General features: G+C 38.1%; 1 protein-coding gene across 2 annotated transcripts in view; it reads right to left on the bottom strand.

Annotated features, from left to right (window-relative positions):
• CTNNA3 (catenin alpha 3) overlaps positions 1 to 15,296 on the bottom strand; it is a 1,853,842-nt gene that overhangs the window by 377,536 nt on the left and 1,461,010 nt on the right. For both annotated transcript variants that reach the window (XM_018042551.1, XM_018042552.1), the window contains exon 13: positions 8,403 to 8,554. In XM_018042551.1, the coding sequence (XP_017898040.1) occupies positions 8,403 to 8,554 (152 nt within the window). The remainder of the gene's footprint in view (positions 1 to 8,402; positions 8,555 to 15,296) is intronic.

The raw sequence follows: 15,296 nt of genomic DNA, 5'->3' as shown, positions 1-15,296 counted from the left end.
TCCCTCCCAGCATCAGAGTCTTTTCCAATGAGCCAACTCTTCCCATGAGGTGGCCAAAGTATTGGAGTTTCAGCTTTAGCATTATTCCTTCCAAAGAACATCCAGGACTGATCTCCTTTAGAATAGATTGGTTGGATCAGGTGCTAGTTACTGGGTAAAACATGATTTTTTAAAATTAACTTTATCAGTGTAAGTTACATATTATTTTAAGTGTACAATTTCTTGAGTTTTGACAATTTTGTATACCCATGTAACCACCTTGGATAATCTTCATAAAGCTTTGCTGAGAATTTGTTTGAGGCAGCGTTAAATTTATAAATCAATTCAGGGGAAATTGACACCTTAACAATATTGAGTCTCCCAGTCCAACCATACAATAAATCTTCAAATGTTTAAATCATTTTAATTATTCTTAACAATATCTTACAATTTTCCAAGTTTAAATCTTGTACATCTTTATTAAATTTATCAAGTTTATTTTGTTATTTTTAATGCTAAAATGTCCTTTTAAAAAGTATATTTTCCAATCGTTAGTTGCTACTTTATAGAAATACACTCTCTGGGTTTCATTTTATTTCTTTATTGCACATTTCTTATTTCATTAATTTTGCCCTTATCTTTATTTTCCTCTTCCTTGCATTATAAACTTGGTACATTAAATTTGTATTCTGTGATCTTGCTAAACTTATTTATCTGTTCTGCTAGAATGGGTTATTTTGTTGTAAATTGATTTTTTTAGGATTTTCAATGTAGTTGATCATATAATTTACTAATGTGGACATTTTCACTTTTTCCTTTGTAATCAGTATACATTTTATGTTATTATCATTATTAATTTATTCTTCTGGCCAGAACATCCATAATACTATACTGTTTTGGAACATGGACATTCTCACTTTGTTGCTAATCTTAAGGAACAGTGTTTTGTCCTTCATTTTAAGTACAATTTTAAAGCTACTTTACTAGATAGAAGTAGTAATTCAATGGTATGCTTTCATTTCCCTCCACAGTGAAGAAACTAATTATATTGCGCAAAGGAACAATGTAAGCGGTAATGTAAAACAGGGGCTTGAATGTATGTCTCGATTTTACACAATATTCTTTTCATTACTTCATTTCCAAACTGAATTACACAGAGTTCTAAGTGTACAAGATAACCTTTTACACTGGTTAGCTTCTAACTGACACCATCGTGGTCTTTCTCTCTGGCAGTCTCAGTGAGATTTCAAAGAGAAAAATAGCAGCTCTGTTCAGAGACATAAAAAGGAAAAATAAATTCTGACATAATGAAGAAGTTATGGAAGACAATGAAAGAAGTTCAACAAAATCATGACAGTGTAAGTAATTAAAAAAAAAAACTATATATGATTCTAGTGAAAGCTATGAATCTGTCCACTCCTATATGTACAATAGAATCAGACACAAAAGGCTTTTCTAGCTATATAAGCTTAAGTTGTATGTTAAACTATTTGTTAACTCTAGAATCCATTTAAATGATTTATGTAAAATGGTCCATGTAAACTGGGACGTGCATTTTTAATCTGTTTTACTTTTATTTATTCAAAAAATAATTTCCATGAAGTGAGATATCCAAAGTATGTTGCTTTTCCCTGAAATATAAAGTTAGAAAACTAACGTAGAAAAAATACATTTATGATGGTCCTGAAAATCTTCACATTTGTCTATGAGAAGTGTCTCTATATTTTCCATTTGACTTTGATAAGTCACACATGAAAATTCACACGCAAAAATATGGAAGTCTCTATTCTGAATACCTGCTAAAGTATGAATTTTTGCTGAATCTTTTCCTCTCTTTGAGAGTCTTTCATTGCTGGCTACCCATGTTAGTCTTTCACAATTCAATTATGCCATCCTTTTAAAAATTGTTCTGTTTATAGTTAAAACCCTTTACCAAAAAGATGATACATTGAGCCTCCTTGTACGTTTCAAGAGGTTAATAAAATACAATAGACAAGGCCTTCCCTTTTGGTGTGGTGGTTAAGACTCCATGCTCTTATTGCAGGGGGGCCCAAGTTTGATCCCTGGTCGGGATTCTACATGCAGCAATTAACAGTCTGTATGCCACAGCTAAGAAGCCTGCATGCCGCAGCAAAGACCCCCTGAACTGCAGCTAAGACCTAGCACAGCCAACAAAGAAATATTTAAAAATATTATGCAGAAGTATAATGCCAGTTTAAAGTAATATGTGTTCAAAATAAAAATTTGCATTATATCCTCCATAATTCAGGTATTCAATATTAATAAACATGAATATCCTCTTCTATAAACAATATTTTGAGAAAAAAACAGAATTCTTTTGTTTAGAACTTCACTCTTTCAAGTTACTTTTCAGGTTTCAGCTTCATGTTGCTCTATGAGCATATTTCTGTAGCTTCTGTAACAAACATTCTTCAAGATATACAAACTAATAGGCAGCATCAGTAGTACTGAGGCAGGAGCTAGATGGGTCCCATGCTGAAGAGTTTCTCCCTCGTGGACAGAATAATACCAGAAACTCCATAAAAGCAGGATGATTGAAGAGGGAGGTAAAAGAACACGTATTCCTCATTCTCAAAGTGAAGGACACCTCCCTGACTACATATGCACAGAAAGTCTCCTTGGAAGTCAAAAGAGGAGGGGCATCACCTCATGGTACATGATGCTGCTACCTATAGGTCTCTTTGCTAGAATCCACCCTGGCACACACACCTGGGAGGACCCGGAGATAAACCCAATACAGGCTCAAAATCAGGCAAAGCAAGATGACTGGTTAAAGGAAACTCAGAAGAAATGCCCCGTAAACATGATTCAAACTACCAGGAGGGCATGACTCTCTCTGAGCTTGCCCCTGTGTCTATCCACATGTATGGTACTTCTTTTCTTTCTAGTAAACACTTGTTTCACTACTTTCCATCTCTATGTGGAAATTCATTTCTGCACAGCTCATGGGCCAGGACCTTGCCACTGTCTGTGGTGGCCCAGAGGTTAGGATTCAGCACTCTCCCTGGAACTGCCTGACCTCAATCTCTGGCCAGGAACCAAAATCCTGATTCAAGCCGCCACAGGCCAAGACCACCTGAGATCACTGTTAATAGTAATAGAAACCTTCTTCTTATAAGAGTTTACTATTTACTAAAGCATTCCATTTCTATCATAACTCATTTTGTCAGCATAATAACCTTCTGAAGTAGGTATAGTACCCAAGTTTATTTTACTATAGAGTAATCTGAGGCATACTGAAATGTGTTACTTGCCATAGTCTTAACCATTGTAAGAACTCTTGTAGGGCTTTACCCTATGCCTACAAGCCCCATGCTTGCCCAGGTTCACGGCCAAAGAAAGAGGCCAGAGTCAGCTAGAGACACATCAGTGGTTTACCTGGGAGCTTACCCATCTGAGGTCAGGTCCTGGAGTGATGCCCCATCCTGCGCAGCAGAAAGCCAGCAGGACATGGCAGCAGTCTTCACGCCAGGGGAAAGGGGAGATTACCAGTTATTAGGGAATTGATGTCAGGAGGGCTCATCAGTTTCCAGGGAAACCAACAGAGAGGCACACCCCTTACCACCCTTTGATAAAGAATAATTACCAGCTGGGGCCTGGGGCAAGTATATAGGAACTTCAGTCATGTGCTTAAGACTTAGGTGAAGCAGACACTAGTCTGGCAAGGGGATGTACAGAGAGCAAGAGAACAACCATCTTGAGTGACCAGACCACATAGCTCTTAATCACTGTAAAATTTACACATATATGTTAAACACCAACAGGGCTCCCCAGGTGGTGCTCGTGGTAAAGAACCTGCCTGTCAGTGCAGGAGATGTTAGAGAAGTGGATTTGATCCTAGGGTTGGGAAGATCCGCTGAAGGATGGCATGGCAATCCACTCCAGTATTCTTGCCTAGAGAATCCCATGGAGAGAGGAGCCTGGAGGGTTATGGTCCATAGGGTCACACAGAGCCTGACACAACTGAAGCAGCTTAGCGTGCACATTAAACACCAACAAATGCAAAATAATAATAATAGAAAAAAATAATACTCCCTACTCTCCAAGGTTAAGAACAAGATTCCACAACCTCAACTGTCCACACACTGAATCCAGAGAAGAAAGTAAATGTCACAGTATTTGATTCAGAAATTTTTAAAATAACCTAAATAATGGTAAACATAGTTATTCATCAAAATAATAAAGGCTGCTGCGACTGCTAAGTCACTTCAGTCGTGTCCAACTCTGTGTGACCCCATAGATGGCAGTCCACCAGCCTCCCCCATCCCTGGGATTCTCTAGGCAAGAACACTGGAGTGGGTTGCCATTTCTTTCTCCAATGCATGAAAGTGAAAAGTGAAACTGAAGTTGTTCAGTCGTGTCCGACTCTTCGCGACCCCATGGACTGCAGCCTACCAGGCTCCTCCGCCAATGAGATTTTCCAGGCAAGAGTACTGGAGAGGGTGGGATGATTTGGGAGAATGGCATTGAAACATATATAATATCATATATGAAACAAATCGCCAGTCCAGGTTCGATGCATGATACTGGATGCTTGGGGCTGGTGCACTGGGATGACCCAGAGGGATGGTACGGGGAGGGAGGTGGGAAGGGGGTTCAGGATGGGGAACACATGTATACCTGTGGCGGATTCATGTTGATGTATGGCAAAACCAATACAATATTGTAAAGTAATTAACCTCCAATTAAAATAAATAAATTTATATTTTAAAAAAAAGAGTACTAGAGTGTGTTGCCATTGCCTACTCCGAATAGTAAAGGCAGGTATAATCATATCTGTAAAACTATAAAATACCAGGCTCTGATCTTACGTTAGCATTTTAAGAGCACCAAGGAACATTCTTGAAAATTCAGGTCTAAGATTGGATTTTGTAACACTCACACACATTCTCAAGAGCATAGCCTAGCCCTCTCTGAACATGAATAATTATACCTGTATTGCCTTCATGTTGACACTCTTTAGATACTCTGAATAAAGCATCAAATGTTTTTCAGTTCTGAGGTCAAGATACTGGTCAGCATTTCACCTGACTTTTTAAAGAGAATATTCCAGACCAATTTTATTATCTTCTTTGATAAAGGGACAGTCCCCAGAGTGTGTGTGTGGGGTAAGATTTTCATTAATTACATCTGAATTAGACTTCTATTTTCATCCTATATTCCAGTTAGCAGTTAAGTACGAAGGTTTATGGGTTAAGAATCCCTGCAGAAGCACATTCAGGTGCCTTTAGAGGCTGTCTAGAAGAGGAGGTGGGGAAGGGGAGGGGCAGGGGCAAGATAGAAATGATGCGCCTCTAGACTATCCTGAAAGGTTTAAATACAGGAGCTCTGCTTTCTCTCTTTTATTTATTTATTTAAGCTTTGAAGTGTGTTTGAAGAAACAGTATGTTTACCTCAACATTCAAAAAAACAAAAAATTCAAACCATACACTTAACCAATATGTTCTCAATGACTGGAACATCAGATACTAAGGGATCTTAGCACTAATGCCCTTATGGAGCAATTTGACAGGGATTAAGGGCCAATAGCCCTTATGGAGCAATTTGACAGGGATTAAGGGCCAATATGATTTAATATTTTTATTAATAATCTAGGTGAAGGAACTCAGATTATAGTCTCATATTTCTAATTAATATTAATTTAGGTATGTTTACCAACCAAAGTTAAAAGCAAACTGATAAATTACATGAAGAATCATTCAGAAATATGATGAAGTTTATTAGCATTAGGATTTGGGGCCAAGAACAAACACATCAAATTGAAATGGAGAAGGGATATACAGGCAATGACAGTATTAAAAAAAATAGTCTATTCAATAATCATGGTGTTTAAGAATAGGTTAACAGTAGTTGGCTATATTAATAGCAATTTTAATGTAAGAAGCTACTTTATTTGACATTGGACAGGCTCTAATTAGAGTATGCCTTTTGATAGTCTCACTTGAAAAGTTTATTGAAAAGGTAAATAAGGACTAGTGAAGAATACAAAATACTAAAGTATTCCTATGAGAAAAAGTTGAAGTATTTACCTTGAAAACAAGATGACTATATGGACAAATTACTGTGCTCAAAGTCTATTAATAATTATAATAAATTGTTCTGCCTTAAAGAGGACTGCCAGGTATGAGGGACATATAGAAATATGGTCAGATAATTTAATTTGCTGTAAGTAAGCCATTTTGATAATGAGAAAAATTTTAAATACTAGACTATCCAAGTGGGAGAGGTTATAAGAGTTTTATCCCTAAATAGCTTTTGCAGTAAAAAAAAAAAAAATGTATTCCCTGCCCTGGTTCACCTAGGCTATTTCACTGGTTTATCCTCACTTCACAAATACCCATCCAGGGATACTGGAAATGTCAAGGTTTCACCCTTGTAAAGCTATCTTCTGAAGTTCATGGATCTTTGTCATACTTTCCACATGAAGTATGTTTCTTCCTGATTCTACCTATCCTCCCAGCTCAGAATTAATACTACCCCGCTAGTTCACACAGGTAAAGCACAAAAATCTTTGTTAGAAGAAAACATTTGGCAGAAGTACTTTGCAGTTCTGATATACTACTAGCACAGTACTGCCATTGCTGCTGCTGTTGCTTAGTCACTCCAGTCGTGTCTGACTCTTTGCCACCCTGCAGACTGTAGCCTGCCAGGCTCCTCTGTCAATGGGATTCTCTAGGCAAGAGTACTGGAGTGGGTGGCCCATGCCCTCTTCCCAGAGATCTTCCTGACCAAGGGATCAAACCTGGGTCTCCTGCATTGCAGGCAATTTTTGTTCATAAATATATATTCTGAGGTTTCTCTTATATGTATATCTGGCTTGCTTGAAGGTTTTCCCAAGATCTTAAGGGCTAGACCCTATGTTTTGACACGTCTAGACTTTTGTCTTTGTTTGTTCCATAAATGTCCCTCTGGTCTAGCATGCACCTTGATTTTTGTTGGCCCCTTTCCCTACAAGGTCCTCTACTGTCTCCATTTCTATAGACTCCTTCATGTAACCTGACTATGACAATCAGACCTGTCAGCTACTATGGACGTCCACCCATATTGCCTCAGCACATGCAGTTCCATCTCATAGCCATACTAACAGTTAAGGCCAGAGGCATCAAATTGAACTCTACTCATGCTTACAAATTGCACTCACCGCTTCTACCAACTCATCTTACCCAGACCCAGGGTAAGAGAGTTACTTGAGAGTGGCTTTTTTTTGGGCCCCAAGAGCTTGAATGGCACAGTAGGAGGCTCTGGTAATGCCTCTGAGGAGAGGCGGCCTTTAACCAAGTGTGAATAGGTAAATAAATTGGATTTTATTCCCCAAAGGTAAGATAATTCTGAGATGTGTTCCATAGGACTCTGCTAGAGTTCTCCAGGTTCAGTCATCAGTTGCCTGCAGTGACTCATAATTACAGCTTATTGATTCTCTGCCTCATTTTTTCTGAAATAGACTAATGATAACACCAATACTTGACTCTCCCTCCAGATGAAGCAATCCCAAAATAATCTCTCTCCATATATTTACTTGTGCTGTTTTTGTTGTCGTTGCTGTTTTTAATAGTATTAATTAAAAAAAAAAAAAAAAAAACAGAGGGAGAGAGAGACTTCCCTGGTGGGCCAGTGGCTAAGACTCAGCACTCCAAATGCAGGGGACCCAGGTTCACTCCCTGGTCGGGGAACTAGAACCTGCATGCCCCAGTTAAGAATTCATATGCCTCAACTAAGAGTTCACGTGCCACAGCTAAGACCCAGCACAGCCAAATAAATATTAAGCGTGCACATGTGCACACACACACACAGAATTCACACTTTAAGGAAGAAGAAATACTGCTGGTTTCCGCATATTCACTGTGCTTACAACAAATGCCTCACTATCACACTTGGGAAGATGGTATATATTCTCCCAAACAGACAACACTCAAACATTTGTTGTTCCTGGCAGCTCCAAGTGAGATTTCTTACAGAACACTGATTCTACATTCTAGCATGAGAGGATGCAGACACAGAAATTCCTTGTTTTAAATACACTTTCCTATACATTTCAATATAGTGATTAGAAAGATCCTCTCCTTCTATTCAAGGAAAGAAAGAAATTACCTTATGTATTGTTCTTTGGCTTCTGATCATGCTATGTGACACTTCAGCAAATCCTGTACACAATGAATTCTATCATTTCGGCACATGTGGCAGTTAAATGTGCTCATTTGCATAAGTTATAACCATATACATAAGGAAAAGCATTGTTCGTGACAGTAGATCTGACTTTGGGGATACATACGAATTTCTAAAGTTCTAATGGATTTCAGCATTGACATTACGGCACAGAAATAAAACATTTCTTGCAATCATTCCAGGGATTCCAGATGGTGAAGAATGCTACAATATTTCAGTGGAAGGTAAAGCAAACTTACCCGAATCATCATGACTGAACATCTGATATCATGAATTGTATCATAGATCTTCTTTGAGATGTCCACGAATTGACTATCATCAAACACATCCAAAGAGTTTTTACTTAAGGCTTCCAAGGCAACATTGACTTGTGTTACAAATTCAGGAATTGCTGTTAAAATGAATAAGAAAGAGAAAATTGTCCTATTTGTATTTTCAGATTACTGGGAAATGGAGAATCATATTGTTAAATACATATTTGATTAATAAACTTTCAATTTTTTTTAAAATGTATGAAGACAAAACATTTTCGCAGGATAATCTTGAAACTCTGAAATGTAAAGAGAATCAAAGACAAGAAAGACATCTTAATGAAAATATTTTTTAAAATTATATTTCTCCTTTATAGCATTTGTTTTACTACGTCTGGAAGCATATTATAATTTTTTGTCCTATCCATTGTAAGCCTAAATAAATTACAAAAAAGAATTGGTGTGAATAGCAGTTGAAATCATAGAAAGATATTTAAAAAAAATTGAGTTGCAAAATAGAAGAAAATTACCTAAACCTACTAATTCTATCTCATAGAAATAATAAAAATACTTTAACTTTCTTTTGATAAAATATTTCCCCCTCATCAAAAAGATTAATGAAAATAAATCAATGATCTTATATATAAAACATTTCTATCTAAAACGAGAACATTGAATGAATGTAGGGATATATCAATCAGTAAGGCCAATCCATAGAATGTTCTTTTTTAATTAAGGTTTCAAACTGTGTTAGTCCTCTATCATGCCCGACTCTTTGTGACCCCATGGACCGTAGCCCACGAGGCTCCTCTGCCAGGGAATACTCCAGGCAAAAATACTGGAGTGGGTCGACATTTCCTTCTCCAGAGAATCTTTCTGACCCAGGAACTGAACCCAGGTCTCCTATGCGGGCAGATTCTTTACTGTCTTTGCTATCAGGGAAGCCAAGATTTCAAAATGCATACAAGCTAAGTCACTTCAGTTGTGTCTGACTCTGCAAACCTATGGACTATATCCCACCAGGCTCCTCTGTCCATGGGATTCTCCAGGCAAGAATACTGGAGTGAGTTGCCATTTCCTCCTCTAGCGGATCTTCCTGACCCAGGAATTGAACCCGTGTCTCTTAGATCGGCAGGCAGGTTCTTTACAACTAGCGCCATCAAATAGTCTCAATTAAACCCATTTCTCCAACTTTGCTCCCAGCATAAGGGTCTTTTCAAATGAGTCAGCTCTTCGCATCAGGTGGACAAAGTATTGCAGTTTCAGCTTCAACATCAGTCCTTCCAATGAACACCCAGGACTGATCTCCTTTAGGATGGACTGATTGGATCTCCTTGCAGTCCAAGGGACTCTCAAGAGTCTTCTCCAACACCTCAGTTCAAAAGCATCAATTCTCTGGTGCTCAGCTTTCTTTATAGTCCAACTCTTACATCCATACATAACTACTGGAAAAAAACATATCCTTGACTAGACGGACCTTTGGTGGCAAAGTAATGTCTCTGCTTTTTAATATGCTGTCTAGATTGGTCATAACTTTCCTTCCAAGGAGTAAGCGTCTTTTAATTTCATGGCTGCAATCACCACCTGCGGTGATTTTGGAGCCCCCCAAAATAAAGTCAGCCACTGTTTCCACTTTTTCCCCATCTATTTGCCATGAAGTGATGGGACCCAATGCCATGATCTTAGTTTTCTTAATGTTGAGCTTTAAGCCAACTTTTTCACTCTCCTCTTTTACTTTCATCAAGAGGCTCTTTAGTTCTTCTTCACTTTCTGCCATAAGGGTGGTGTCATCTGCGTTATTGATATTTCTCCTGGTAATCTTGATTCCAGCTTGTGCTTCATCCAGCCCAGCATTTTGCATGATGTACTCTGCATATAATTTAAATAAGCAGGGTGTCAATATACAACCTTGACGTACTCCTTTTCCTATTTGGAAACAGTCTGTTGTTCCATATCCAGTTCTAACTGTTGCTTCCTGACCTGCATACAGAGATCTCAAGAGGCAGGTCAGGTGGTCTGGTATTCCCATCTCTTTCAGAATTGTCCACAGTTTATTGTGATCCACACAGTCAAAGGCTTTGGCATAGTCAATGAAGCAGAAGTAGATGTTTTTCTGGAACTCTTGCTTTTTTGATGATTCAGCAGATGTTGGTGATTTGATCTCTGGCTAATACTTAGTTAAATGACAAAGAAAATATTTCACAGAGTAATTATGCTAATGTAGTGCAGAACTGAGTTTTGAACTCTGACTGCCAGAAGGCATAGTTTAAACTCTACTAGACCTTATTATATGGAGGAAGTTTCTGCCCCTTATGAAACAGCAGGATAAAGGTAGACTAATTTTTAGAGTCATAATTCTAAACCTGGAAGATATAAATGCTTTATCTAATACAAAAATATTAATAAATGTTATTTTTATTTTTTCCTACTTTCAAATCCCTATCTTCATGTATGGCATACCATCTCTTGCAGTCCTGCCTGCCATGTTCTTGATATGAGGGGATATTGGTAATATACATGGGTAGTCATATTTTAGGGCTTTCCCAATGGCTCAGCGGTAAAGAATCTGCCTGCAATGCAGGAGATGCAGGTTCAATACTTCAGTTGGGAAGATCCCCTGAAAATGGCAACTCATTCCAGTATTCTTGCCTGAAAAATCCCATGGGCAGATGAGCATGGAGGCTACAGTCCAATGGGTTGCAAGGAGTTGGACACAACTGAGCATGAGCACAAGGCATATTTTATTTAGTACCTTCTTGGCTCTACCTACTAAAATGTATCATCTGTAGTCTAATTCTTAGGTACTATACCAACCAGGGGTATCCTATCTGCTTTTCTTCTCTGTTCATTCTTTAGGTGTGAAAATGAAAAAGAAAGTCTCTCAATCATGCCCAACTATTTGTGACCCCATGGACTATATAGTCCATGGAATTCTCTAGGCCAGAACACTGGAGTGGGTAGCTGTTTCCTTCTCCCAGCGATCTTCCCAACCCAGGATTGAATACAGGTCTTCTGCATTGCAAGTGGATTCTTTACCAGCCGAGCCACCAGGGAGGCCAATCCAATAAAAAGAGGCACCTAGTTGGGAATTCCCTAGTAGTCTAGTGGTTAGGACTCTCCTGTTTCACTGCTGAGGGTCTGGGATCAATCCTCGGTCAGGTTCAGCAAGCCATGCAGTTATGCAGCATGGCCAAAAACAAACAAAAAAAACGGGCCAGCTGGGGTGGGGGCACCTGGATGCATATGGCAAAATATAGCTATTAAACATTAAATTCATTAAAATTAATTTTAAAATTTATTTCCTCGACCACATATACCACAGCTCAGGTGCTCAATAGACATAGTCAGTTGAGTCACTCAGCTGTGTCCAAATCTGAGACCATACGGACTGCAGCACGCCAGGCTTCCCTGTCCATCACCAACTCCTGGAGCTTGCCCAAACTCATGTCCATTGAATTGGTGATGCCATCAAACCATCTCATCCTTTGTTGTCCCCTTCTCCTCCTGCCCTCAGTCTTTCCCAGCATCAGGGTCTTTTCCAGTGAGTCAGCTCTTCGCATCAGGTAGCCAAAGTATTGGAGCTTCAGCTTCAGCACCAGTCCTTCCAATGAATATTCAGGATGGATTTCCTTTAGGATGGACTGGTTGGATCTCCTTGCAGTCAAAGGGACTCTCAAGAGTCACCTCCAACACCAAAGTTCATAAGCATCAGTTCTTTGGCGCTCAACTTTCTTTATGGTCCAACTCTCACATCCATACATGACTACAGAAAAAAAGCATAGCTTTGACTAGACAGACCTTTGTTGGCAAAGTAATGTGTCTGCTTTTTAATATGCTGTCATAGCTTTTCTTCCAAGGAGCAAATATCTTAATTTTAAGGCTGCAGTCACCATCTGCAGTGAGTTTGGAGCCCCCGAGAATAAAGTAAGTCTGTCACTGTTTCCATTGTTTCCCCATCTATTTGCCATGAAGTGCTGGGATCAGATGCCATGATCTTAGTTTGTTGAATGTTGAGTTTTAAGCCATCTTTTTCACTCTCCTGTTTCACTTTCATCAACAGTCTCTTTAGTTCCTTTAGCTTTCTTCCATAAGTGTGGTGTCATCTTCATATCTCAGGTAAATGATATTTCTCCCAGCAATCTTGATTCCAGCTTGTGCTTCATCCAGCTTGGCAGTTTGCATTATGTACTCTGCATAAAAGGCAGGATGACAAAATATGGCCTTGCCATACTCCTTTCCCAATTTGGAACCAGTTTGTTGTTCCATGTACAGTTCTAACTGTTGCTTCTTTATCTGCATACAGATTTTTCAGGAGGCAGGTAAGGCAGTCTGGAATTCCCATCTCTTTGAGAATTTCCCACTATTTATTGTGATCCACACTGTCAAAGACTTCTGAATTCTGTTTTGAGAGTGGCAATATGGAATGTTTCTATCATCAGAAAAACTTCTAATGGATAATACTATTCTCCAGTGGATTCTTTATCAGCTATAGTGTTCTATAGTGAAATTTCATTAAATGGCTTTCCCATTTTCAGTGAACAGAATAGCAAAGGCAAGGAGAAAGCTAATTCAAGCATTTTGCCTAGAAGAAATAGCTTTGAACCAAATTCCCACCAATTTCAATGTGATTCCCAAGATATCAATATATTTCTAATCTGGGCCTTCTCCCTGAATTCCAGAACTATAGATTCAACTGTCCACTGCAAAATTCTACCTGAATTTTTAGTAACACCTCAAATCCATCTGTTGAAACCAAAATACCTGGAAAGCCTAATTTTCTTCCACTATTTTCTATTTTGGTGCCTGGTCATCCATGAAAAACACCCAGCTGTCATCTTTACCTCACAGTCTTTTTTACCGTCTATATCCAAATGTCCACCAAGTGTAATCTCCTCTAACCATATAAATATATTATAAAGCTATTGCCAGTATAGCTCCACTGCCTCTAACAATCATTATATCTCCTGCTCAAGTGCTCCCCATAACCCTTCTGCTTAAGATCTTCTCACCCTTTCGATTCATCGTAAGTACTGACACAATCTTTTGACAAAACAACTCAGTAATAAGTACACCAGTGTTCATCACAAAATAGACTCTCAATAAGTTGTTTTATTAGTAAGTCATGCCACTACAGTATTCACAAGTCTTCACTGGTTCCTGGAAACTTTCTCCCAAGTGTGTAGCCTGACTCATAATAGATAAATAATTAAATGAATTAAGTTATCACATGAGTTAATGAGTGAATATATAAAAGTTAGATAAAAATATAAGTACAATGCAACATGTTCAGCTTGTATAATTTGGGTTTTGTTCATACTTGGTAATCTCCAAAAATATAATTATGTGGGCTTATGAGAACAGTCAGCATATTTAATGAGTTAATCTTTACTTTTTATAGTGTTGAGAGAAGAAGAAACTCTTAAGAAAATGTGTCCAGTTATTTCACATTCCCAGGTGCTGGAGTGAACAGCAACCACCCCCACCCCCAACCAAAACGATCACTCCAAAGAAAAAGATAAAGCTCCTGCTGCTGCTGCTAAGTCACTTCAGTCGTGTCCGACTCTGTGTGACCCCACAGACGGCAGCCACCAGGCTCCCCCGTCCCTGGGATTCTCCAGGCAAGAACACCACTTTGATATTCTCATCACTGAATCGATGGATATGAGTTTGAGCTAAATCTGAGAGATAATGAAGGCCAGGAATGCCTGGTGTGCTGTAGTCCATGGGGTCACAAAGAGTCAGACATGACTCAGCAACTGAACAAAAATAATATTAACCCTAAAGACATAGATAAATGCAAAGAGATGTTGTACCAAAACTTGTGGTGTTTTATCACTGACAAAACCCTCTTCAAAGTCTTCCCCACTAAAAAAATGTTTTTCTCATCAAGCAAAAAACTGTGCCATACAATAAAAATTTAACTTTTCCATATCTTCCATCTGTTACTAATCTCTCTACAATTTGAAACTGCTCTCGTCATCTTCCTATGGAGATCTTGGCCAAAAATAAAAAGAGAGAGATAAGCATAAAATTATGTAAAGGTCTAGTTTTCACTGTCATGTGAAATAATGTGAGGAAAATTTAGCATACTTTAAGGAAAATACAACATATTTATTATTGCAACATGATTTCATTTTAACACTTCTAGAGGCCTCTTACTAATAAACTAATATTAGTTTAAATTAAAATGAAATCTTTGAGAAGCAAATGTTTAATTTCTGAAGTACAGATGGAAACTACTTTTTTCACTCTAACAGCATAAATGAACTATTCAAAGCTGGTATATAATACATTCCTTATTTCATTAGTTTAAACATCAGCTGTGGGTGTGCTTTATTCATACTATGGACATATGGTTGCTTGGATCAGAGCTGAAGTGAAATTTTTTAATGCTTTCAAGAAAATACAAAGTGAGTATAATTAAGTAGCCAGTTAATGGTAATTTAAAAGGAAAAGCAAATTGACAAAGCTATCTCAAATCCATAATCTACTTAAGTTTCAAGAGAACAAGGTTTATACATAATATACCATTGTGTTATACAATCATCGATCAAAGAGAGGGACACCTTAAACAAATTCACTCTAATCAATTGAAATGCCAGGTAGAATCAACTGTTCTGAACTTTGGAGTGTAGATTTGTTAAACAAAAGTGGCCTTTGGGTCAATATCTTGTCAGCTTCAAACTTAAAACTATCTTGTCTATTTTATACTGCCAGATTCAAAGCCAGCCCTGAGCTCATTAGAACTCTGTACTTTCTCTACCAACTTTATTCAGAATATACAGAATAATCATATCCATTGAGTGCTTACTCATCTTGACACTGTATTAAGCATTTTATATGCATTGTTTCATTTAATCCTCACAGCAGCTCTGTAAGGCG

The sequence above is a fragment of the Capra hircus genome, chromosome 28 (assembly GCF_001704415.2).
Source record: "Capra hircus breed San Clemente chromosome 28, ASM170441v1, whole genome shotgun sequence".
NCBI lineage: Eukaryota > Metazoa > Chordata > Mammalia > Artiodactyla > Bovidae > Capra > Capra hircus.
This window is presented reverse-complemented; position numbering and strand designations above follow the sequence as displayed.